At 45.4% G+C, this 27,055-nt stretch overlaps 1 protein-coding gene across 3 annotated transcripts in view; it reads left to right on the top strand.

The window, feature by feature from the left end:
• Positions 1–27,055, top strand: part of STAB1 (stabilin 1) — a 367,238-nt gene that overhangs the window by 322,098 nt on the left and 18,085 nt on the right. For all 3 annotated transcript variants that reach the window (XM_083156377.1, XM_083156378.1, XM_083156379.1), the window contains 9 exons: positions 612–677; positions 3,549–3,738; positions 5,784–5,933; positions 8,239–8,343; positions 9,686–9,793; positions 16,594–16,787; positions 20,076–20,220; positions 22,380–22,513; positions 25,036–25,201. In XM_083156377.1, the coding sequence (XP_083012503.1) occupies positions 612–677; positions 3,549–3,738; positions 5,784–5,933; positions 8,239–8,343; positions 9,686–9,793; positions 16,594–16,787; positions 20,076–20,220; positions 22,380–22,513; positions 25,036–25,201 (1,258 nt within the window). The remainder of the gene's footprint in view (positions 1–611; positions 678–3,548; positions 3,739–5,783; positions 5,934–8,238; positions 8,344–9,685; positions 9,794–16,593; positions 16,788–20,075; positions 20,221–22,379; positions 22,514–25,035; positions 25,202–27,055) is intronic.

Genomic DNA, 27,055 nt, shown 5'->3' on the forward strand with positions numbered 1-27,055 from the left:
TACACATAGGGCCTGATTCAGAACTAAATTGCACGACTGCGATTTTGCGGCACATGCATTATCGAATGACTGTGCGTGAGCATGGTACGCTGTGCGCACACGCGAGCCATCCGTGCGAAGTCAGCCAGCAATGGGCTGCGAACAAGGGGGGAAACCATTTGATGGTGAGTGTCTGCAAATGGCTTTCCTCTCATGTGCTTGGTTGCGATCTCATTTGCTGCTGTGCACATGGGCGGGGGAGTGTGTTCGGCAGGCCTACGTTTACCTGATCACTGGGCTCCCAAAACTCGCAACCCAGCGATCAGGACTGAATCAGGCCCATAGACCTTACCTTTGTATTCCCCTGGCGGGCCCATCATGCACCAGTCCGACACTGCTCTGAACTATTGTAGTTTAGGTCAAGCAGAGGATTCAGCAGTTGTTATAATATAAAGAAGGTTGCACATACGTCTAACCTTGTAGATCAGAAAGATACATCGCTCAAATATTCGTGATTAACATTTTGAGTAAAACATACGCTATACATAAAACCTCACTCGCTTTGGTATTAGCTGTGCAATTTCAGGGAAATGATTCTGCAAAAGTAAGCAAATGCTGTGTATTTATTTCAGAGTTCCCAGCAAATATGTTCAGCATGTGGTTTTGAGCGTCCATGTCCTACAGGAACAGTTTATCGGGTGAGTTTTCAAGTTTTTATTACTTATAAATTAAAAAAAAATACAAGCTTGTCAGAAATGTACTGTCTATTGGAAGCCACCACTACTGACTGCCTTGTATGTACTGCTCACAGTTCTCATATTGGACCTTTCTTCCTCCGTCCACTAGTGAACCCAAGAAACACGGTATGACCTGGTGAGGAGAGCTTGGGCAACAGTCTTCTGCAGTATTCACAGCCTCCCTCTTCACTCTACCCCACACTCCAATTCAAAGGCATTTTTTCAATAACGGGATTTGGGATTGAAAATTGCTCAATCCCGGGATTGGATCCCTAATAAAGAATAAAAAAAAACACATCCATCCCCCCTACACTGGCCACTCTGTAAATTTACTTAGATGGGCAGACAGCAGCAGCACGGGGGTGCCTGGTGCTTCTGGGCACAAGTGGGTGGGTAGCAGCAGAGCGTTGGTGGTGTGGCTGGTGATGGTGATGCGACAGTGCGACCTGCGCAGTGTGCCCTCTGATTGTCACGCTGCAGCTGTGCAGAGCCGCACGTCGGGGTCGGGAACAGCTGGGTAGCATCTGAGCGCATGCTCAGACGCTGCCCGGTTTTAGACTGCGCATGCACAGTCTAATCCCGAAATCCCAGGATTGGATACTCCAAATCCCAGGATTGATATCCCGGCAATTGTGGGGCCAAATGCCAGGATCCCACCAATGCCCATCCCGGATTGGTCACCCTAGTCAGCAGTATGAAGTTTGCTTTCGGCAAGATCGGGCACCAATTTAGAGGGGCTGCTAGTAAGTGGTCTCCCATAGTTAATTAGTGTTTTATTATTTTGATTTTCATGTTTTGCAACGGAGTTCGTCCACTTAGGCGTCCTATAGGACTCCTGCTGAAATGCTCTAACACCCAGGCAGTAACTAAGGCAGTACAGCTGTAGCCACGCTCCAACCATAGGGACATTTTAAGCCACCTACGTCTTACCTTGGAAAAACCACTGTTGCCACTGAGGTCTTGGCCTCTGCATCGGTGGTAGAATCCAGAAGATCTCTTTGGTTAAGCACTTGGTGGGCCGGTGAAAACAACTCCCATACTCCCAACTCCCATACTCCCAACTCCCATACTCCTGGGATAACCTCCTTGGGCAAGAGTTGGACAAGATTGTATCCATATTTAGCAGCATCCAAGACAGCCTTCCATTTAGAGCCAAAGGCTATTTTTTGTTCCTTTTATGCTCAGTGAAAAGACTGTTGTCTAGATACCAGGGTTCCATTTCAAAGGAATCTAAGCCACTATCCAGGTCACTTCCTGTGATTGTGTCTGTGTACTGTATGCTTCATTCTTTTCCTTGGCCTCATTGCTGGAATGGGATATAGTGGAGAGGGAGGCTAAACATTCTGGGGAAGAAATTTGGTACTTGTGTATTATCACGGCGCCCACTACGGCATTTGCTTAGTGGGCTATTCTTGGTAGTGAAATCGCATCGCATGCCATTATTGCGATGCAATGCGATTTTCCTATATAATGTATTCACTGCTCTGATTCAGTGAATCCATTAAAAGGATAGAGTGCGATAAAAAATGGCATCGCATGCCATTATTGTATGGCATGCGATGCGATGGTGCGCGATAAAAAATCGCATCCCATCGCATGCCATTATTGTATGGCATGCGATGCAATGAGATATTGGTTGTGATTGGACCAATAATAATGCCATTTAATGTACTATAGGCACATTAAACTTAGGCCCCCCACTATCCACGTCATCCCGAAGCGTGGCGAGCGCAGCCCGACCTTTTCATACCCCCACTATCCATGTCGACATGGAGTTGATCTTATATAGTGTGGCAAGCGCAGCCAGCCACCGAGCCCGAAGCGTGGCGAGCACAGTGAGCCCCGCGAGTACATACATGTAACATAATACGCGGCTCCTCGAGGGGCTCGCCACGCTTTGGGCTTGGTGGCTCGCTGCGCTCGCCACACTATATAGGATCAACTCCACGCCGACGTGGATAGTGGGGGTATGAAAAGGTCGGGCGGACGCATATCGCTGTGCTCGCCACGGTTTGGGACCACGTCGATACTGCGGGGGGGGGCCTTAATAAATTACATTATATGTCATTTAATGGTATAGTACATTAAATGCAATTATAAGTGTTGAAATCGCATCGCATCGCACGTTTGCGTACGTAGTAGAATCGGGCGCTGGGATAATACACAAGTACCAGAAGTGTATAACTGTTTGCTGCCCAGACTCTCCAGGCTATACCCAGTGTTCCCTGTGTCCCCTATGGACATGAAGAAAAGGATTTAACAAGGTACTGTAGGTCCATAAATCAAATAATTTCAATATTAAACAGGAAACATTTAGGAGCTTTGCTGTTATTGCTACACTAATTACCCAGTATAAGCTTTTGATAATATAAAGACAATCACACAAATTTTTATTTTCTTATTGTACAAATCCAAAGCAGACTATAAAAGTCTAATACAGTAGCTGTACTTCAATGATAACATTTTCTATGTAGACAGTCACAGCTTTATTTAAGTAATGTAAAATGGCATTGTACTATACGCCGTGTCTGACCTGCTTAAGACTCGCTCAGGAGTCTTTTGATCATGGTGGGCAAAAAGTGCCAGTCCTCTACACCCTCACTAAGCTACTGTATCTGAATACCACTTAATGAAGTATTAACTTACAGCCTTCTCTTGCTGTTGCCCCTTACCTTACATAGACCCTGGAGAATGATAGCTAGTCTTGTGGCTTTAACTAAAAATGTATAACAAACTGGTGCCATTGTGGCAACATAAGAGCCATTGTGGCAACATTAAATAGAACAATGTATCTCACCTACTGTATATTTGTCTTTGTTTTTTTTCTTGCAGGGAGAGATAGAACCGTGTACTCTATTCAGAAGACACAGTGATTTCTTTAACGCCCATAGTCGTTATCGTCCTAGCAACAGATATCCACCATACAGACCCCGACTGATTAGTTCAGGCTGCTCCAGGAAATGCTACACCGTAGCATGGAACCAACGTTGCTGTAAAAATCATTACGGCATAGATTGTCATGGTACGAAGTTTCTGACCATGCACTAAGGGGATTACTCGGGTTCACTCCTTCTGGCAAATTCCTTCTTAAATGGACAAAACCATGTGCACTGCAAGGGGGGCAGATTTAACATGTGCAGAGAGAATTAGATTTGGGTGAGTTCTTTTGTTTCTGTGCAGGGTAAATACTGGCTGCTTTATTTTTACACTGCAATATAGATCTCACTTTGAAGTAAAACCCAACTCTACAAGTAACATCTACCCCACCTGTAGTGCACATGGATTTGTCCATTTGAGAAGCAATTTGCCAGAATGAGTGAACCAGAATAACCCACTAAGACTTAATAGAGCCAATGAAATTAAATGAAAGTAAAATATTAACATGTTGTATAGGTCACTACATTGTACCTGTTACTGTTATGTTCTGATTCGGTAGTGCATCACACACTACCAGTTTCAGTAGCCCCAGATGCCTGATTATCCCGGCTATCCTAAATTGAGGGCTACACAGATTGCAGATGTTCATCTTATGATGCACCTTCCGTCTCAGCAGAAAATCACAGAAGAATGCAGGAAGCGGCTATTTAAATGGGATACCCTGCAGTATTACCATTTTATTACATAGGATTTATGAATAATTTATGAATCATGCCCAATTTGCAGCCAATTGACAAAGATAAGCCAATATAACATTGACATTAGCATGTGTCTTCATACATCTTGTCTCAATATGCCATGTAGTGGGGGGTTGCCTGGTGTGAGTGAGCTAATAGGTCCTGTGCAACTCAAAAAAATTTTTTTTTGGGGGGGGGGGCAAACATGTGTTTTATTTACTTCGCTAAGCAAATAAGATATGCAACAGAAGACTGAGGATTAAGACCATATGCAACATGCTTCTGTGTGCGCCCAGAGCTGTATCTGCATACCAATTGGTACATTACAGTATTGTCTCATAGCCAGTGACATCACAAGGCGGGTGCGTTCTGACACCAAAGCGCAGGCTCTTCTGCAATGACAGGAGACGGTGCTGCAGTGTGATATTTTCTTGCAGAGCTCGGATACTGTCACAGACGAAGACCCGATACTCAGTGGTGCAAGTAGAATTTTTTTCTTGGTGGTACTGATAGCCTCCACCAAAAAAATGGGTGTGGCCATGTGTCATGAGGGGGCATGGTCACACAAAGCTAGAGGAGTGACTAAATGACAATAGTTGCATGGCCTCAGGAGACGGAATGATAAACAGGGAATGACTGGTGGGTTGGCTCTTGCTTGGTGGAGAGCCGGGCAGCTTATGCTTACAATAGTGGAGCCTGCTCTTCATGCTGTCAGCGCCGCTGATACCTGTCAGTGTGACAGGCTAAATCAGCAGTAGCCGGTAGCTGCATACAGCACCGGTCATAACGCTGTGTGGGCGGGCTGCGGATGCATTATATTTAGACTTAAAATAAAACTAGAATTGACAGGGGGTCAGGGGGTAAGTGGTACTGCGTACCTGCAACATATTTCTTACAGGTACTCCGTACCACGCCGTACCCCCTTACTTGCAACACTGCCGATACTACACAAAGCCCAGTCTCTGGGGCAACCAGCATCTTCAGAGATGCTGGACAAGCTCCCAGAGTGATGTAACAGGGATTCCCACTAGGTCACAACTCTGTATAAGAGGCAACAACCTCCTACTCATGGGGAGAAATGTACATTGCTCACAACCGGTGATGCCTCTGAATGTAGTATTTCATAATTCAGCTAAAGCAACAGTTGTGAATATAAGCATGTGACATCATTTTAATCAGCATAAGCTGTTTGTGTGTCATAGTTTTGCAAACAAGACACATACATTACTAGAAGGGCCGTTTCACATATTAGGAGGCATTGAGACAGTTGCTGCTTGTACTGCTATAGAGTGCCAAGTACTGTACATTATATACACGCACATTTTTATATATATATACATACACACACAATCATATAAAAAAAATTATTTCTGGGAGGTTCTGTTTGTTTCTGTCTGTTATGTTTATTCAATGCTTCATAGTGATCTGTATGAAATGGTCCCATGTGTTTCAGTGTGTCCCGGAGGCCTGGAGGCTCCATGCAGTAATCACGGAACATGTATGGATGGACTTTCAGGAACAGGAAATTGTACCTGTAAAGAAGGATTTAAGGGGACAGCTTGTGAAATTTGTGCCCCTAACAGATACGGCTCTGATTGCAAAGGTATGTTAAAATACTTAAATCTTAATTAATAGACACATAAGGAATAAAGCATCATTTTTCTGTCTTCAGTGGGGCATCTACAATGGATGCACACCAGCACCCATTTAACATACTGTACTTACCCTGAGCGAACAGACTTCTAGTAAAATTCAATTTTTCCACAGATATCACATGCACAATAGAGAAATCACTAGGAGAATAGTGGCATTGCCATTTTTCTGCAGTAGACTGTGATTTAGGGGATTATCCTGGTTGATTCGCACGGATACAAATTTGCATCCCTGCAAGTCAGCCAGATCCCGCTTTGAGAATGGTGGTACTCCGGCCCACCATTCCCAATGCGTGTACATCCGACCTGCGAATGATGTGGAACGTGCACGCAGATCCTAGATCTGTGTGCACGTTCTGAGGGAAGTGGGCGGGCAACTGACATTCGGTGATGTCAGCTGCCCCCGCACTCATGTCATTGGCCCATGAGAACGCTGGGTGGTCCTATATGCTAATGGCCCACTTTTTGACATGGCTGCACGCACCCAAACAACAAACATCGGCCCCATGCAAATGAACATGGCCCTGCAAATGGACCTGTATAATAGCCCCCCCCCCCCCCCCCCCCATAGGACACACATGGCTTTCTTGTTTCTGACCAGAACATTGTAATGCTGCAATGATAAGACGGGTATGGGTCATAGTGTCGACAGCAATAAGGTAGACATGCATTGGGTCGACCACTGAAGGTCTGCGTGAGCGAAGGTCGACATGGGTTAAGGTCAACTTGTCATTAGGTTGACACAAGCATTAGTTCTACATGGGCAAGTTCACTCTGCAGATTTTATGTCCAGACAAATCTCCACATTGCTAGCCTTTTATGTAATAACTAGTAAGCCCGCTCGAAAGCAAATGCTTTGAAAGCTAGTCTGCTACCTTGTGATTGCTTCTGTGTTTGTGCATGTGTGGGAGAGAAAGAGTTGTAGTTTCACTCACTGCCAACAGGTGTTAGTGTTTCGGAGACACACAAACGGACACTAGGCATATATATATATATATATATATAATTACCTACTCAATAAGATTCTCACAATATTTACATTTTTCAAGGCTACCTGATTACCAGCTCTGCCCCCACTATCGGATCCTCACAACTGCCCCAATCGCCACTCTGAGCCTCCCATGCAGTTTTCAGCTGTGCCCTCTTCCAGTAAGAATCTAAAGGTCCATACACATAGGGCATTCCCAGCGTGTATGGATAACGATTATGAGCAAAATCGCTGAGCTGAAAAACGCTCATTGCATACACACTGATGGTTTTTAACCCTTCTGAGCAATTTTTCCCAGGGGGGACAGAATTTGATATCAGAACTGGTTATAACAGCAGATGAGCAGCCAGGCCAGCAATGATGCAGGAGCGCGCATTGCTGCTCATTGCTGCCCAGTGCACACTGGGTGGCTTTCAAGCTGAAAGTCATTCAAACAAGTAAACTGACTGGCTTTCAGCTGAAAGGCGCACAGTGTGTATGGGCCTTAGGGCGAGATGTACTAAAGGGAAAATGCGGTAAAACCCCCGTTTTACCGCATTTTCCTATGTACTAAAACCCGTTCGCAGCCGTTTCGCAGGGCAGGGTATCGCCACCTTTGGGTGGCGATACCCTATAGAAGCCTATGGGCTTCTTTTCGCCGCCCGCCGTGTCGCCGCAACCCGCCGCCTCGCCGACCCCCCCTTTCCCCCCTCCCTTGGGCTTACCTTCTTGCAGGTCCTCCTGGACCCCGGAAGGTAAGCCCTTCCTCCCCCTAGCAACGCAGCCGGACGTCCTTCCGGCTGCAGGGGGAGGAGGAAGCGCCGGGGACAGCTTGCTTAGCTGTCCCCGGCGTGAAAGCTGCAGAAGCCAGCTGGGAGGTGACGGAGACCCCCCGCAGACCACAGTACAGGTATCGCGGGGGGCCTCCGTCACCGCATCGCGATGCCAGCCGCATATGTTAGTACATATGCGGCGGCATCGCGGCGGGGGGGGGCGCGAAGGGCGGCGATGTATTTTAATACATCCCGCCCTTAATCTCTCTTGTGAGCAGAATAATCACTATACCTAGTGTTTGCCTGGATTTATTTGGTCAGCTCTGTATTGTATATAATTGTTTTATGACACCTTACAAATCTATGTTAATAATACTTCCCATAGTCCCCCCTTCAAATTTGCAACACGCTCCTGCTTCATCTCTGCACCTACCTTATTTGCACCACTTCCTCAACTTCTCTTTGACTTGACTGATACCTGGTTATGTAGCTCAGAACTGAGTGTTTATTTTCCAGCATGCACCTGCTCAGAACACGGTCAATGCAATGATGGGATTTCTGGGGATGGCTCTTGTTTCTGCACCGAAGGATGGTCTGGCCAGAACTGTGAGACCCAGCTAGGTAAGAGCTCATCTCACAGCCCCACAATGGTAGTAGTTTCAGACTTTTTTGTATGTAATCAATCATACCTCGCAACATGACTCTCGCCAGGAGGGACACAATGCTCTGCTCCTGGACTTCCCTCTTGATTTTGATTGCCATCACCCATGGTGAAACACCTTTCTTATTACATAACCTGTTCATAAACAGGTGATGGCAATCATACATTAATACCCCGCTCTCACTGCCGCAAAATCCCGGGTTTTTGCCAGGGCAGGCAGTCATTTCCCGTGTCCTGTCTCAGTGTTTAAGTGTCTTTGTGAAATTCCTGGGTGTTATGCCCTGGGAAGTACACACGGGCTTTTTGCAGGGTTTTTCCTGGGTAATATACGGGTGTATGGCAGTGTGAACGGCACAGACACGGGTTTTTCACACATGATGCCAAAAAAAAAGCTCCTTGGGGGATGTAATCATGTGATATGTGACAGCCAGCCAATAAAAGCTGTTTTTTAAACAGCCAATCACAGCAATTTGTACAAATTTACCAAAACCCAAATCAAATTCCACACACTTGTTGGAAGGCAGACCATGGAAAGCAGTGTGAAAGGGGCAGACACGGGAAATTCCCGTGTCTGAGGTGTAGTATGAAGGGGGTCTGTTGAGCTGAGAAGCTCTGTGCCCCGCCAAAAATCCAGCAAGAAAAACCCAGGATTTTGCAGGGGCGGCAATGAGAACGCAGCATAAGAGGAAAGCCCAGGAGCAGAGTATTCTGTCCCTCCTGGCATGGGTCATGTTGGGAGGTATGTGTAACTCATATTACTATTAATCTAAGACAGTGGTTCTCAAACTCGGTCCTCATGACCCCACACAGTTCACATTTTCCAGGTCACCCGGCAGGTGCACTCATTGCACACTGACAAATATCTACAGGTGGAGCTAATTATTTCACTTGATTCTGTGAGGAGATCTGCAAAACATGCACTGTGAGGGGTCCTGAGGACCGACTTTGAGAACCTGTGATCTAAGAGGCCTGGAAGGATTTGCGAGTCCTATTCTTTGAAGTCCTATTTATGTTTGAAGTATTTAATAACCAGAAACCTCTGGTTCCAGCTGAGCATTAGCATTTTGTGACGTGTTTATGTGGCTTAGTTAGCGCCACCTTTTGAAAGAGAATGGTGACAGTACCAATGTATTTATTTTCTTAAAACACTTATATTTAGTACCGAAAAATGTTTGTAGAAACAGCATATTCAAATATATGCAGCCTAGCGAGTAGGCCTGAATCGTTCCCATAGTTGTACAGTATATCCAGCTACCTTACGCTGCTGTTGTTCATTCCCTGTTTGTTATGATTTTACTCCAGCAACCAGTCCTGTTTGCTCACCAGAATGCGATGGTAATGCCACGTGTAAAACCAATAACGAATGTGAATGTAATCCACATTATGAGGGAGATGGAAGAATATGTAGCGGTAAGTAGATGTGCTCACATATGTAACTTAAGGTGATCTGCAAAAGCTATATAATTAAATGGAGAGATGGAAAAGAGAAACCAGAAAGTTGCATTAATTACCAAAACATACATTTACTTGACATACTTTACCGACTGTCTCAGTACATCAGGGAGATTCCCGAGGGTGCAGTGTGCCGGCCCCTGCTTTGTCCTGTTGAGGTGAGAAGGTGGACGGGGCGGCCGGCATATGCTTCTAATTCGAGGAAAAGGGGGAGGGGGGCATACGAGGTGCCGGGGGCTGCCTGCTGGGGTGCGGGGACACACTCATTCAAATTCTTGAATCTACCTGCGTGTCTAAATACTGTATAGCACTCCAGCCAGCACTTCCTACATGCATAGACATTGCTATGCATGTTGGAAGTCCTGAATTACACCTTGGGGGTTTGTCACTACAGCTCTCCACAGCTCAGTTCTTGGTATTGGCACCAGGTGCCTTCCCTTGGTAGCCCCACAGGGTTCCAAATATGCAGAGAAGAGGTAAGGCGGCACTCTGGAGACTTGTGAATGATTTACCAGGAACTCCCCGGATGGTGTCGGATTGGACCTTGGATTGGACTCGCTTGGTCCCCAAGCGAGTTCTCACGGTGTCACTCCAGTATTTGTGCAGTGGTACATAACAAAAATGGAAGAAAACTCCAATTAAAATTAAAGTTTATTAAAATGTATAAAATAAAATAAAAAATAGCTTACATGAATCAACAGAATTCTTTAAAAGTGATGGGGTAGATGCTCTCTACGCGTTTCTCTTACTAACGCCCCTTTATTCCCGGCCGGACTTCACAGGAGAGTGATATTACATAGTTCCCTGAGTGCACATTTATATTGTGTTCAATTAGTCAGGAAGACCATGTATGGTTCTTCCGTTTTGCGTCACTATCGTCCAGCGCGCATGCGCGAAATTTCACCTTATTTGTACCTTCTTTTATTTTTACTTGTCCATTGTATATGTGGGCAAAAAGGCGCGCATGCACAGAAGGTCCGGGACGGCGTCCTCCTGGCCTCTAAGAAGACGGCTTGTGCGCCGGACAATGTTATCTATATTCTTAGAGAACATCCTATTAAACCATGGCTTCCTCATTATTGGGAGCCATTTTCTAGGAGTCCTAAGGATTATGTTTAGAACGGACTATATATATAATTAATCAAGTCATATACTTAAAAATTAATAATTATTAATCAACACAGTTTTATGATGTCTAGAACCAATTGATTTCTAATATTAGTTGGTCCTAGACGTCATAAAACTGTGTTGTATACATATATGGGGGCATTACGGTGTGTGGCATAATGTGTAAGGGGCATTACGTGTGTGGCATATTGTCTAAGGGGCATTACGGTCTGTGTCATATTGTGTAAGGGACATAAATCAGGCATGTTTCTCCTGTGGTGGCCAATGCCTTGAAGTGCAGGGGTACTGGGGTATAAGGTAGCCTTTTCTTGCAGTGTACTCACACACTCTTTTTAGAGCACATTTGCCACAGGTGCATGCAAATTATTTATTTTTAAAATGTCTATGGTGATGAGGGCACATTTTTAACCATTCACACTGGGGGCCAAATTGCCTAGAAACAGCCCTGTTTGTTTTATTTGAAACTTTTTTGGCTGGAGGGAGCAAAATTTCTGATGAATAACATACAGGTATAGTGAATTTACAGTGACTAACTACCCGATGTTGATCAGCACCTTTGGCTGTCCAGCACTAATGAAATGTCCCCGATATGGTTTGTAGATACACATGATTTCGGTGTCTTTTCAATCAGAACTCAAAACAATTCTACTTTGCTCATACTGTAAAGACTTTAGGTACATCCAGATATTCTATCTCCCCCAGTTCAGGTCAGCGATGTGCAGTGAGATAAATGACTGAGGTGGCAATTACTAGTATCAGAGCCAGATTTATACTCATTGTATGAGCCCAAGGGTTCATGTGGGCATTATACACAGGTGCAGCAGTATATACATGTGGGCATTATACACAGGTGCAGCAGTATATACATGTGGGCATTATACACAGGTGCAGCAGTATATACATGTGGGCATTATACACAGGTGCAGCAGTATATACATGTGGGCATTATACACAGGTGTAGCACTACAGACGTGGGCATTATACACAGGTGCGGCAGTATATACATCTGGGCATTATACGCAGATGTGGCAGTATATATATGTGGGCATTATACACAGGTGCAGCACTACAGACGTGGGCATTATACACAGGTGCGGCAGTATATACATGTGGGCATTATACACAGGTGCAGCACTACAGACGTGGGCATTATACACAGGTGCGGCAGTATATACATGTGGGCATTATACGCAGATGTGGCAGTATTCACATGTGGGCATTATACGCAGATGTGGCAGTATATATATGTGGGCATTATACACAGGGGCAGCAGTATATACATGTGGGCATTATATACAGGTGCAGCAGTATATACATGTGGGCATTACACACAGGTGCAGCAGTATATACATGTGGGCATTACACACAAGTGCAGAGGTATATACATGTGGGCATTATACACAGGTGCGGCAGTATATACATGTGGGCATTATACGCAGGTGCAGAGGTATATACATGTGGGCATTATACACAGGTGCAGCATTATATACATGTGGGCATTACACACAGGTGCAGAGGTATATACATGTGGGCATTATACACAGGTGCAGCATTATATACATGTGGGCATTACACACAGGTGCAGAGGTATATACATGTGGGCATTACACACAGGTGCAGAGGTATATACATGTGGGCATTACACACAGGTGCAGAGGTATATACATGTATGCATTACACACAGGTGCGGCAGTATATACATGTGGGCTTCATACACAGGTGCGGTAGTATATACATGAGGCCATTATACACAGGAGTAGCAGTATATACATGTGGGCATTATACACAGGTGCGGCAGTATATACATGAGGGCATTAAACACAGGTGCGGCAGTATATACATGTGGGCATTATACACAGGAGTAGCAGTATATACATGAGGGCATTATACACAGGTGCGGCAGTATATACATGAGGGCATTATACACAGGTGCAGCAGTATATACATGTGGGCATTACACACAAGTGCAGAGGTATATACATGCGGGCATTACACACAGGTGCAGAGGTATATACATGTGGGCATTACACACAGGTGCAGAGGTATATACATGTGGGCATTATACACAGGTGCAGCATTATATACATGTGGGCATTACACACAGGTGCAGAGGTATATACATGTGGGCATTACACACAGGTGCAGAGGTATATACATGTGGGCATTACACACAGGTGCAGAGGTATATACATGTATGCATTACACACAGGTGCGGCAGTATATACATGTGGGCTTCATACACAGGTGCGGTAGTATATACATGAGGGCATTATACACAGGAGTAGCAGTATATACATGTGGGCATTATACACAGGTGCGGCAGTATATACATGTGGGCATTATACACAGGAGTAGCAGTATATACATGAGGGCATTATACACAGGTGCGGCAGTATATACATGAGGGCATTATACACAGGTGCAGCAGTATATACATGTGGGCATTACACACAAGTGCAGAGGTATATACATGCGGGCATTACACACAGGTGCAGAGGTATATACATGTGGGCATTACACACAGGTGCAGAGGTATATACATGTGGGCATTACACACAGGTGCAGCAGTATATACATGTAGGCATTACACACAGGTGCAGAGGTATATACATGTGGGCATTATACACAGGTGCAGCATTATATACATGTGGGCATTACACACAGGTGCCAAGGTATATACATGTGGGCATTATACACAAGTGCAGCATTATATACATGAGGGCATTACACACAGGTGCTGAGGTATATACATGTGGGCATTACACACAGGTGCGGCAGTATATACATGTGGGCTTCATAAACAGGTGCGGCAGTATATACATGAGGGCATTATACACAGGAGTAGCAGTATATACATGTGGGCATTATACACAGGTGCGGCAGTATATACATGAGGGCATTATACACAGGTGCGGCAGTATATACATGTGGGCATTATACACAGGAGTAGCAGTATATACATGAGGGCATTATACACAGGTGCGGCAGTATATACATGAGGGCATTATACACAGGTGCAGCAGTATATACATGTGGGCATTACACACAAGTGCAGAGGTATATACATGTGGGCATTACACACAGGTGCAGAGGTATATACATGTGGGCATTACACACAGGTGCAGAGGTATATACATGTGGGCATTACACACAGGTGCAGAGGTATATATATGTGGGCATTACACACAGGTGCGGCAGTATATACATGTGGGTATCATACACAGGTGCGGCAGTATATACATGTGGGCATTATACACAGGTGCGGCAGTATATACATGTGGGCATTATACACAGGAGTAGCAGTATATACATGTGGGCATCATACACAGGTGCGGCAGTATATACATGTGGGCATTATACACAGGTGCGGCAGTATATACATGTGGGCATTACACACAGGTGTAGCAGTATATACATGTGGGCATTATACACAGGAGTAGCAGTATATACATGTGGGCATTATACACAGGTGTAGCAGTATATACATGTGGGCATTATACACAGGTGTAGCAGTATATACATGTGGGCATTATACAAAGGAGTAGCAGTATATACATGAGGGCATTATACACAGGTGCAGCAGTATATACATGTGGGCATTACACACAGGAGCAGCAGTATATACATGAGGGCATTATACACAGGTGTAGCAGTATATACATGTGGGCATCATACACAGGTGCAGCAGAATATACATGTGGGCATTATACACAGGTGTAGCAGTATATACATGTGGGCATTATACACAGGTGCGGCAGTATATACATGAGGGCATTATACACAGGTGTAGCAGTATATACATGAGGGCATTATACACAGGTGCAGCAGTATATACATGTGGGCATTATACACAGGTGTAGCACTACAGACGTGGGCATTATACACAGGTGCGGCAGTATATACATGAGGGCATTATACACAGGTGTAGCAGCATATACATGTGGGCATCATACACAGGTGCAGAGGTATATATATGTGGGCATTACACACAGGTGCAGAGGTATATACATGTGGGCATTACACACAGGTGCAGCAGTATATACATGTGGGCATTATACACAGGAGCAGCAGTATATACATGTGGGCATTATACACAGGAGCAGCAGTATATACATGTGGGCATTATACACAGGTGCGGCAGTATATACATGTGGGCATTATACACAGGTGCGGCAGTATATACATGTGGGCATTACACACAGGTGTAGCAGTATATACATGTGGGCATTATACACAGGAGTAGCAGTATATACATGTGGGCATTATACACAGGTGTAGCAGTATATACATGTGGGCATTATACACAGGTGTAGCAGTATATACATGTGGGCATTATACAAAGGAGTAGCAGTATATACATGAGGGCATTATACACAGGTGCAGCAGTATATACATGTGGGCATTACACACAGGAGCAGCAGTATATACATGAGGGCATTATACACAGGTGTAGCAGTATATACATGTGGGCATCATACACAGGTGCAGCAGAATATACATGTGGGCATTATACACAGGTGTAGCAGTATATACATGTGGGCATTATACACAGGTGCGGCAGTATATACATGAGGGCATTATACACAGGTGTAGCAGTATATACATGAGGGCATTATACACAGGTGCAGCAGTATATACATGTGGGCATTATACACAGGTGTAGCACTACAGACGTGGGCATTATACACAGGTGCGGCAGTATATACATGAGGGCATTATACACAGGTGTAGCAGCATATACATGTGGGCATCATACACAGGTGCAGAGGTATATACATAAGGGAATTATACACAGGAGCAGCAGTATATACATGAGGGCATTATACACAGGTGCAGCAGTATATACATGTGGGCATTATACACAGGTGCGGCAGTATATACATGTGGGCATCATACACAGGAGCAGCAGTATATACATGAGGGCAGTATATACATGAGGGCATTATACACAGGTGCAGCAGTATATACATGTGGGCATTACACACAAGTGCAGAGGTATATACATGTGGGCATTATACACAGGTGCGGCAGTATATACATGTGGGCATCATACACAGGAGCAGCAGTATATACATGAGGGCATTGTACACAGGATTAGCAGTATATACATGAGGGCATTATACACAGGTGCAGCAGTATATACATGTGGGAATTATACACAGGAGCAGCAGTATATACATGAGGGCATTATACACAGGTGCAGCAGTATATACATGTGGGGATTATACACAGGTGTAGCAGTATATACTGCTTGACATTTGGTGCGATTTGATCAGAGATGTATAGGTTTGGTAGGCAGGGGAAGGTGCACTACCTCACATGAGTTTTGACTATAAAAATGACAGAAATAATACAAAGAAGATGTTTGTAATAAATTATTTGTATTTTTCATAACTGATGTAGTCCTAACTCTGCTGTAACTGGAGTATGACCGGAAAGGCTCTACCTCACGTCACCGCATGTCACTTATCAGGGTAACAGGCTGCTCTACTGTGGCCACAGTTGTAGTATTTTATTTGTATCAAACTTTGCTGGTAGAACATCAGAGCCATCCTGAAATGATGAAATGGCTTATAATTAACTGCATGAAGTGTTGCCAGCCCCAGTGAATGCACTCCTTCTTATTACAGTGATTGATCTATGCAGTGAGTACAATGGTGGATGCAGTCTCCATGCACAGTGCTCTCAGGTTGGAGTAAATGTCTCCTGTGCATGTTTTCCTGAATACCAAGGAGATGGATTTGTCTGCACTCCAATCAATATCTGTGCAAATGGTGAAAATGGAGGATGTAGCGAGCATGCAACATGTATATACACGGGCCCGGTAAGTATGTGTTCTTCAGATGTAGGCACAATGTTATGCCAATAACAGGACCATTTCATGTCTGTGTCTGTCTAATGTTCCATGTTCAGGACAAGACCAGTAATTCCACAGCAGCTGGGATCATGGAACGACATGCTGGGACCTGTAGTTGCTGGGCTGGAGAGCAAGCAGCTACAGTTACAACCATTGGGGGTGTCATTCTTGTATAAATGGATGTTACTAAAAATATAGCACATAGATTTTAAAGTTACAATATGTTACTCTCTTACTTAAAGCCCCATTCACAGTTCACGACCACAGCCGCGGTTGATATAATTAAATATATTGGCCACGCTGATATTGCCCCTTCACACTGGACGGTGTCGACCGCTGATACTGCTCAGTGACGTCACCGGATTCCGCTGAACATGCAGGTTGTTTGGCTATATTGCCAAATTGACCTGCATGTTCAGTAGATATCACTCATCGTTAACGATACTGTGCCCCTTTTTAAGCGGTATTGTTAACAAGATCACCTAGTGTGTATTGGGCTTATGTTTAGCAAAAAGACAATCTTTGCTTAACAGTATCCAATATTTACAACACTTGTGCAATGTACAGTCTAGGGCAGGCTAATACCCCTTACCCCACGAGCACAATCCCGGGACTAGAGTATGTCTGAAAGGCTCCCGACTAAAATCCCGAGTCCTGTGCACCTGCAATGGACCTGGGATTTTTATAAATCCTATATTGAACTGGTTTTAAACCGGGTAGTATGTCTGTATAATGCACTATAAAGTTGGCCCGGAACACTACAAGATGTTCTGGGCTGTTTATGTTACATATAGAGATTAGGGGGAGATTTAATAGGATGAGAGATTCAGAAAGTGAGAGATTTGGGGGGAGATTCTCTATCACAGAAATGCGGTAAAAACCCTGTTATCTGGGTTTTTACCGCATTTCTGTATGCTGTACTGTCCCTCCGCAGAGACAGCGCTGCGGAGGGAATCGCCAGCAAAAGCTGGCGATTCCCTGCAGAAGCCTATGGGCTTCTTACCGCAGCGCTGTTTGAGGGATCCGTCACGGATCCCTCCCAGCGTGCCTTGCAGCCGGCGCCGGGGTCTGCGCATGCGAAGATGGACTCCCGGGTCACAGACCCGGAAGTCCAGTGCCGGCGCCGCATCGTAAGGGACAGCTCTCCCTTGCGTTAATAACAGCATATGTTACAACATATGCCGTTATTAATAATGCGATATCCGGCGAAGGGGACATCCCACCCTTGGTGAGAAATCTCCAGTTTTTTTAAAGGGGCAATCATTTACACTGCAAAATCAAACTGGTTTTGCAGTGTAAATGATTGCCGCTTTAAAAAAACCTGGAGATTTCTCACAACTTTCTGAATCTCTCATCCTATTAAATCTCACCCTAGATATGTTACCTGTTGATCTAAATAGTTGGATTAATCAGAGCTGGATATAGGGAAGTGTAGAAAAAACTCCAGATACTTACATTTTTGTATGAACCCCAGATTTTACCCTAAATAGATGTTTTTTTTACTGAGCATGTGATAACCCTATAGGTCACACACAACAGGTTACTGAGAGCCTAGTACATCTGCTCCTTCACCCTCTAAGGGATAGCAACCAATCAGATTCTGGGGATTATTCTGGTTGACACGCAGCGCTGAGTGTTATTTTTCGTGTTATTTTTCGGCCACCATTTGCAGAAGCCACTGCCCATCATTAGCAGACCAAATTTGACCGCACGACTGCATCCTGGGGAAACATCCACATCATTCGATGATCGCGATGATCGCCAACCATGGGTTACCCCATGTTTGGGTTACCCCATGTTTACACAGGACTTCTAGACAGGACTTCTACCCAGGTCCTGACCTGGGTAGAACACGGCTAGGACCTGGGTAGAGGGCGGTGTAAACGGGTACGCCGGGTCATCCGACCCGGCTCCTGTTTACATGAATGGGGGACGTCCAACCTGCTGACCGCAGCATCCGTAGGTTGCAGGGGGGGAAGGGTGGGGGGCACACAGCAGTGGAGGCAGAGAGGAGGTGAATGGATGCCTGTGTGCACCCCAAAGCGAAGCAGCTGAGTGACCCCAGTGCAACACAAGAGTGAAAAAATATATAGTGAAAAAAGTGAGGATAGGTTAGTGAGAGAGGCTGCTAAAAATAGCAGGGGTAAATAAGAGGTAACAAAATGAGAGATAAAGTAGTGAGAGGTAAAGTAGTGAAGGTGAGAAATGTGTTACATTGAAACAAAACACATGCTAGGGATGAAAGTGAATATGAAAATAAGTGTTAATCTGTGTTGCTCCTGAGGCCACACAGCCACAGCAGACCAGGGGGACCCACAACCCAGAAATGCACCCCCATTTGATAACCCAATGTGTATTTGTGCAGGTCTCACCTTGCTCCTTGCATGCAGTCTAAGTCAGGTGTGTGATGGGAGGCTTAGCCCAGGCCACAATATGCCCTGTGCGCCAAAGCTACACAACCACCGATGCATGTGATATAATCATTGTATAAATTACAATTTACTGTCTCCCCTCCCAAGAATAATTGTATATCAGAACTTAATGGCTGAATTATGAACTAGAGAAAAGATCAACTCAGGAGTTCCAGTCACTGTATCAGAAGTTCTGCTCTTTCCAAATGACTAATTTTGCTTCAATTAAACAATAATCCTATCTATAGACCCACGCTTATTCACAGTCTTGTATTTTAATTAGAATAAAGTCTGAAGATCAGGATAAGCCCTTTACTCAAAGCACTATTATTATTTTTCTCTATATAATAAATAGCTATATAATACAAGGTTTGTCCTTAGTCAGACCTGCACCCCCGGTGTCCCTGCCAATGGCTCCCACTGTGGTGAGCGGAGTGAAAAGACAGCCAGAGATCAGCCAACAGGGTAATTGGCTGGGGTAATTGCATGGGTGGGGAATTGAGAGGTGAGACCATTCAACTAGGCGAAGGCCAATATGCACGTTAATATTTTGCAGCCCTCTCTCACTGGCGTATGCTGTGACCTAAGAAAATATAGCACCTGGCGATTGTTCTACTGCACATGCTTAGATCTCTGGAAAATGGTGACTGCTCCATATTACCAGTGATTTCTGTAACTCCAACCATCAGGAAAGAATCATTTATGGGTGCAGGGGGTTCTGGGCTATTGCCTTTGTGTCCCCCCAATACACCCATTGTAGATACCCCAATGATAAGAGGCACTAGTGATGGTATTCTGTCTCTTGGTTTAGGTTGGTGTTTTTACATTTCTTTTTGGTTTGCAGAACACGCAGAGATGTGAATGCCATGATGGCTATGTGGGTAATGGGGTCCAGTGTCTGGAGAGAGCTATTTCACCTGTGGACCGTTGTCTACAAGTAAATGGAAACTGCGATCCTCTTGCAATCTGTTCTGATCTGCACTTTGAAGGTAAATAAATTGTGATATTTATGCTTCTCGGCCTTTAATAAAACAATTTTATCTGGCATTTTATTGGGGGACGCCTACATCCAGAATGTCACACGGAAGAAGAGAGTGCAACTGTCACATCCAGAATGTGGCTGTGTTATGTGTGGTGCTGGTGTGCAGGCCTCATACATGGCATTCCCAGAAAACACCAAGGTGCCGCCTACAAACACCCCCCAGCTGTCAATCTCCTTGCAAACATCCAGCAATGGCCATCCTTCGCTGGCTTTGCTCACATGGACAGCTCACGCATGCGCACTGTGGACCCTGCGCATGTGCGGTCCTCCAATACTGGCTCTGGCTGCAAATTTGTAGCCCAGCGAAGGGCTGAATTACCCCCACTGTCCTTTCTGAGTCTGGCAGTGACCCAGGCGACCCAGTGACCCACATACACATGAAGTTTCATTACACAGTACAATCACACATAATTATATTGTGCTCTGAGCTTAGCATGGGGAAATCTATTTTAAACGCTGCTGCGAGGCTGATCTTCCTAGCCAGACATTCATTGTCTGCTGATCCGCTCTGCCAGTCCCTCCATTGGTTGCCCGTTTTCTACCGTAGTCAATACAAAATACTTCTACTCACATCTAAAGCTATTAACCAAACCCAAAGGCGTAGGAAGGGCGGAGCCAGTGGAGCACACGCTCCGGGAGCCGGCAGGGCGCCGCGCCCCCTCCGCAAATGAGCCGGGACTGGGGAGTCTAGGCCAGGGACCGGGAAAAAGTGCTTAGATTCTCAGGTGGGCCGCAGGCGCCTGCCTGCTCACGTCACCTGACCCTGCCGCCGCAGTCTCTGTCTTCCCCCCATGTCCAGAGAGTGACTCCAGCCACAGCGAGTCCTCCCTTGCCTAAGCTGCTGCTGCTGCTCATGCCGGCTCAGTGTGATGACAAGCCAGCCGGGCAACGTTCAGGAGGACACTGACTCATCCCATTCCCTGCCCCTGCTAAAGTGCTACACAGCCTCCTCCCTGGCTGCAGCAGCGTCATCATCACGTCCCAAACACTGGCTGTAGCCTGGAGGAGGAGGCTGACTGCTGCTGGGCCAGATACCTGACTCATCATCAAGGTGGATTTTACTTTTTTATGTAAAAAATATGGAACTCTTTGTGCAAAATGTTTAAAATGTGAAGCAATGTGGGGGTACTGCAGCCTGATAGTGACAGTAACAACACATGTTAGCCACGCCTCCAATTCATTATGGTGGGGGGGGCGCAAAACATGCCCTTGCTCCGGGCACCATGGCACCAAGTTACACCGCTGACCAAACCATACCAACCTTTATCTCTTCACTTATCACAAAATATTTCCCAACCCGCTCTCTCCACTCTGCACAAGATCTGCGTCTTTCTTCTGCACGGATCACTAGCTTCCATTCACTATTACAGGACTTTTATTGGGCTGCCCCCACCCTATGGAATGCCCTTTCACGCACAATAAGACTCTCTACTAGCCTCCAAACTTTCAAGCGTTCCCTGAAAACTCACCTCTTCAGGCAAGCCTATCATATTTAGGTGTCACCCACCTAACTCTCAGGGGCACTCATGTACTATGTAGCTTCAATTCTGGACTTGGTGGGACTGCTATGCTATTACTGGTGCCTGTCCATGTGTATCCCTCCTATTTCCCTATAGATTGTAAGCTTGCAGCAGGGCCCTCCAACCTTTATGTCTGTGTTACCCAGTTTGTTCTTTCAGTGTTGTCAACATTTGTAAAGCGAAACGGAATCTGCTGTGCTATATAGGAAGCTGTAAATAAATTAATGATGCTGCTAATAATACGGCAGTGGCAGCGTCATCACTATGCTGCTGCTGCTGCTCCTGGCTAGTGGGAGCTGATGATAAATCCTGTTTTCCGTACCAAAGTGTAAAGCACAAATCCCAGGAAGTGCCGCAACCATCTGGGGAGATGCATGAATCAGCCAATAGGCAGAGGGGGGAATGGGACTAACCCAGCGCAAACTTTCCCAGTGGCCCAATCCATCCTACTCATAGGGGATAGAGTACAAAAAATGAATGTGTAATTGGTTCCAATTATGTTTAATGTCTCTTTCATTTGTCTTATAAATGTGTTTTGTTTTGTGTTACTAATATCCTAATTGAGTACTTGGAATTTGTTTTATAGAAAAGACTGCAGGAGTTTTTCACTTACAATCACCGAATGGTAAATATAAACTGAAGTATGAGGAGGCAGAAAGCGCCTGTATGGCGGAAGGAGCCGGTATCGCCACATTCCAACAGCTGTCTGCAGCCCAGCAGGTACGCGCATTCTATGTATTATTACTTGCTGTGTGTGGGAGAGAAGAGTAATCCCTACTGTACTCTGGGGCCGATTCAGACATGATCGCTCTGGTCCGAATTCGTCCCCAATGGTCGGAGATTGCGCATGCATGATTATGCGCATATGGAAACCCCGTGAGCGAACGGCTTTGCTGGGTTTCACAATCGCTGTGCCATTCGCTCCAGGAGGGGTGGGGAGGGGAGGAGGCAGGGGAACGTCTAGGGGAAGCAGGGAAATGTTGGGCATCCCCCATAAACTTGTTGCCTGGGCGAACTTGCCGTTCACCCACCCCCAAATTCCTCCCTCCCCCCCCCATGTACTAGAACACATACCCTTGCAGATGGCCGTCAGGATGAAAAATCATTTGATGGTCACTGAAACAGTGTTTATTTTGTGATGTGTGCCATGAAACTGGTGATCTCAATATCAAAGTCATCCTTTATACCATTATATATATATATATATATATATTCACAAAATAAGAACTGTTCCTTTATTAATGCATCATTATTAAGGCTGATTTCATATTTATTTACATGTACAGTTCAAATTTAAAAAAAATTAGATTGCTTGATACAGCAGAAACAAAAAGTTGTATAATTAATTAAATTGAAAAAGTCAGAGCGAACATTAAAATAACAAAAAGCCAATTAACTAACATTGCAACAATGTCTTTTACAACAAGTAACTTTTAAAAATGTCTAATCTTTTTGAGCATATTAAAATGTTCGGTACTTGTGTAGTTTCACGGCGGCATGCTGCACTACGTTATCAGCGTAGTCACCGTATTGTCCCCATGCCAGCCCTGCGTAGTCAGTGTAGTGTCCGCGCGGCAGCCCTGCGTAGTCAGCATAGTGTCCCCGTCAGGCAGCATAGTCACCGTGCTGTCCCTACGAGCTGTAGCTCTGTCCCCGGCATCCCTGGCAAGCCTAGTGAGCATCTCTCACACAGCACCAGTAACCACCAGATCCCCTGCGCTGGCGGTCGCTGGCGGAGAGGCGATCATGCGGGTGCCGACAGAGAGGCGCTCAATCTGCCAGGGACGCATGAGTTTCTCATACGCAAGTGTGTTTCAGTAATTCGTGCGGCAGGGTACGCAACCCTGCCCGTGTCTGCTTCAGGGAGACGGTCAGGGTTAGGGGTTCGGTTGTGTGTGCAATAAAGGACGCATTTGCCAGTTCTCCATGTTACATACTGGCCAATGCCTCCATTTCAAGACCCCACTATCCACGTCAGCCCGAAGCATGGTGTGCGCACGCGTCCCCGTGCGCTGCGCTCACCACGCTTCTGGCTCGTTTTCCGCTTTGGGCTTGGTGGCTTGCTCTGCTCGCCACGCTTTATAAAATCAACTCCACCCGATGTGGATAGTGGGGGTGTGAACAGGTCGGAAGGACGCGTACTGCGTCCCCTTGCGGGGCTTGCTATGCTTTGGGCTGACGTTGATACTAGGGGTGTTTCAGGAACACATTCACACCTGTTATGTCTGGCAGGTTAAAAATGGTCAGTGGTTCCCACACAATGTAATAAGCGCTGACACAATGCTGACTGACTACGCTAACTGCGTAACGCTGACTGACTACGCTAACTGCGTAAGCTCCGGTTAGCCGAGAACGTACACACAGTCGCAGATACAATCTGACTACGTGACTACGCTGGCTGCGGGAACACGACGCTGATTCTGACAGGGATGTTGACTACGCTGGCCGCGATGCTGAAACGAACACCATGCTGACTATGTAAGTGCCGCCGTGAAACTACACAAGTACCACATGTTCCTATGCAGAGGTGTAAGTCCATCCCAGTCGCCCCATAGGATAACAAACAATTTGGAGTTCGGTGCCCCCCCTCCTCCCCCCCCCCCTTCCTTAAGCCCATTCAGTTGTCTACACTCACAACATTCACTTATGGCTCCAATATAACACTCCAGCAGCGGTGGTTGCACCATTTCTGAGGCTGAGCCGTACCAGGCAGGAGTAGTTTAGTCCTGTCCCATATTGCAGGGGTTATCAGGGCTTTTGGGACCACACAGATGTTTTAACCACTTTCTGTCATTGTTCGTAATCCGTACAGTTCCTGTCAATGTTCTATGTTCTGCTATGTAATAATAACCTATTTATAGGTTTATTTAGCAAGATTTGCATCTAACTAGTGATGTGTCACAAATGTGCGTCTGACTAGTGATGTGTCACAAATGTGCGTCTGACTAGTGATGTGTCACAAATGTGCGTCTGACTAGTGATGTGTCACAAATGTGCGTCTGACTAGTGATGTGTCACTAATGTGCGCCTGACTAGTGATGCGTCACATATGTGCATCTGACTAGTGATGTTTCACAAATGTGCATCTGACTAGTGATGTGTCATAAATGTGCATCTGACTAGTGATGTGTCACAAATGTGCATCTGACTAGTGATGTGTCACAAATGTGCGCCTCAATAGTGATATAGTATAGTTTCTTCAGCAGTCACATTGTTTCCCACCTACGTCTCTATTGAAACAGCTGGGGTATCACCGTTGCTTGATCGGATGGCTCAATAACAGGACAGCAGGTTATCCCATAGTGTATCCCACGGCAAACTGTGGATCAAATCATATTGGAATTGTTGACTACAAACAGCGAACTAACAGAAGTGAGACATGGGACGTATACTGTTACCGTTTCCAAGGTTAGTAATGCATTCATTAAATGAATCTGTGATACATCAGACCTATATCTCCGAGCTCCTGTAGAATTATAAATTACAGGTTTAAAGAGTAGTCATACTTGAGCACAGGTGACTTAATTAGTACCTCTTAAGCATGGATATTACTAAAGACTGTACTGTTAGTGCGCCAAAAGGACCGAGGATAGGGAACACCGGCCTATCCTGTCTCTACCATCTATAGTATTTATTATTAATACAGGTTGAGTATCCTTTATCCACAATGCTCTGGACCAGAAGCATTTTGGATAGAAGATTAACCTGTATTTTGGAATATTTTTATATTTCACATGATATACACACAAATATATTTTATTTGTGCATGACACAAAGTTTTAAAACATGAAATAAAGTTTGTGTACAATCTCAGACACTGAATATGAATGCCAAGCAATCATGTCCTTGAACATATTTAGTGCCAGTTACAGATGTACCCAGTAAGTTTTTATAAAAAAAAGAGTTTTTTTTCTCTCGCCATGTTTTTGCGGAGATTCTCCATGTTTGGAGATTCTCCGCCACGGGACTTTAGAGAGTATTCAATGTGACTGAGACTCGCCGCCCCTCGCGGCGAGTCTCAGCCAATTCGGCGTCATGAGGTGACTGCCGCAGGGAGCCTGAGGACGGCGGCAGGCAGGGAGATGGAAGTCTCCCTGCCTGCCCCAGAACGTATGTGGGGGGGAGGTGGGCTCCCCGGGAGCCAGGCAGCACAGGCTGCCCCCCGGGAGAGCCAACAGGGGACCGGGTATTCACTGCACCCGATCGTGCATATGTAATGATCTGGTGCAGTGAATATATGAATATCTAATGAGCGGCTCTCGGCTCCCGGCCCCCTGCTGGCTGTAATGTGTAAAAAAAATATATATATATATATTTTTTTTATTAAATATATATTCATGTGCTATAAGCACTTGAATAAAAATAGCATGCCCCTCCTCAGAATAAAATTCCTGATTTTTTTACACCAAAATTAAAACAAAAAACCTTTTATTTTAAAAGTTCACATTCCACTTCTCCATGAAAAGATGGAGAATTGCTACACGGAGAGACACGGCGAAAATCACTTAGAAAGACGGCGAGAAGCGCACGTTGAATAGGGTTGTTTGAGACCAAAATTCTCCGTCCAACGCGAGAAAAGCACAAACTCGCCATAAAACACGGCAAATTTTTCTCATTAAATACTGTCCTATGGGTTTAGGAATAATTTGGATAACAGATATTTGGATAAGGGATTCACTCTCAACCTGTAGCCCCTTGCTCGCCATACTGCAGGCTCGGTGGCTCGCTTTGCTCACCACAGGTTCTATTCTTCCTCTATGGGGTCGAGGATCCCATTAAGGCAGAATAGCCAGTCAGTCGGGATCCCCACTGTCGGGCATTTAAACAGATGGAGCTACAAAAATAGGCCCATCATCATGACAGCATTCATAAATATTTAGGGAGACGGTACTTGTTTCCTAGCACGGCGCCCCCGATGTCCATCATAGGGCATCGCATCGCATGCCATATAGCGGCATGCGATGCGTTTTTTAAATGTACAAGCACCATGATGGGTGCTAAGAATGTTAAATGCACCCCCACGCCACCCCCACTATCAACGCAAACCCGAAGTGTGGCGAGCGCAGCGGTACGCGTCCTCTGACCTTTTCATACCCCCACTATCCACGTCGCGTGGAGTTGATTTTAGATACTGTGGCGAGCGCAGCGAGCCCCGCGAGGGGTCGCTTATTACTTTACATGTATTCTGCATCTCCTCACGGGGCTCGCTGCGCTCGCCACGCTTCGGGCTCGGTGGCTCGCTGTGCTCGCCACACTATTTAA

The sequence above is a fragment of the Crinia signifera genome, chromosome 8 (assembly GCF_055691185.1).
Source record: "Crinia signifera chromosome 8, ASM5569118v1, whole genome shotgun sequence".
NCBI lineage: Eukaryota > Metazoa > Chordata > Amphibia > Anura > Myobatrachidae > Crinia > Crinia signifera.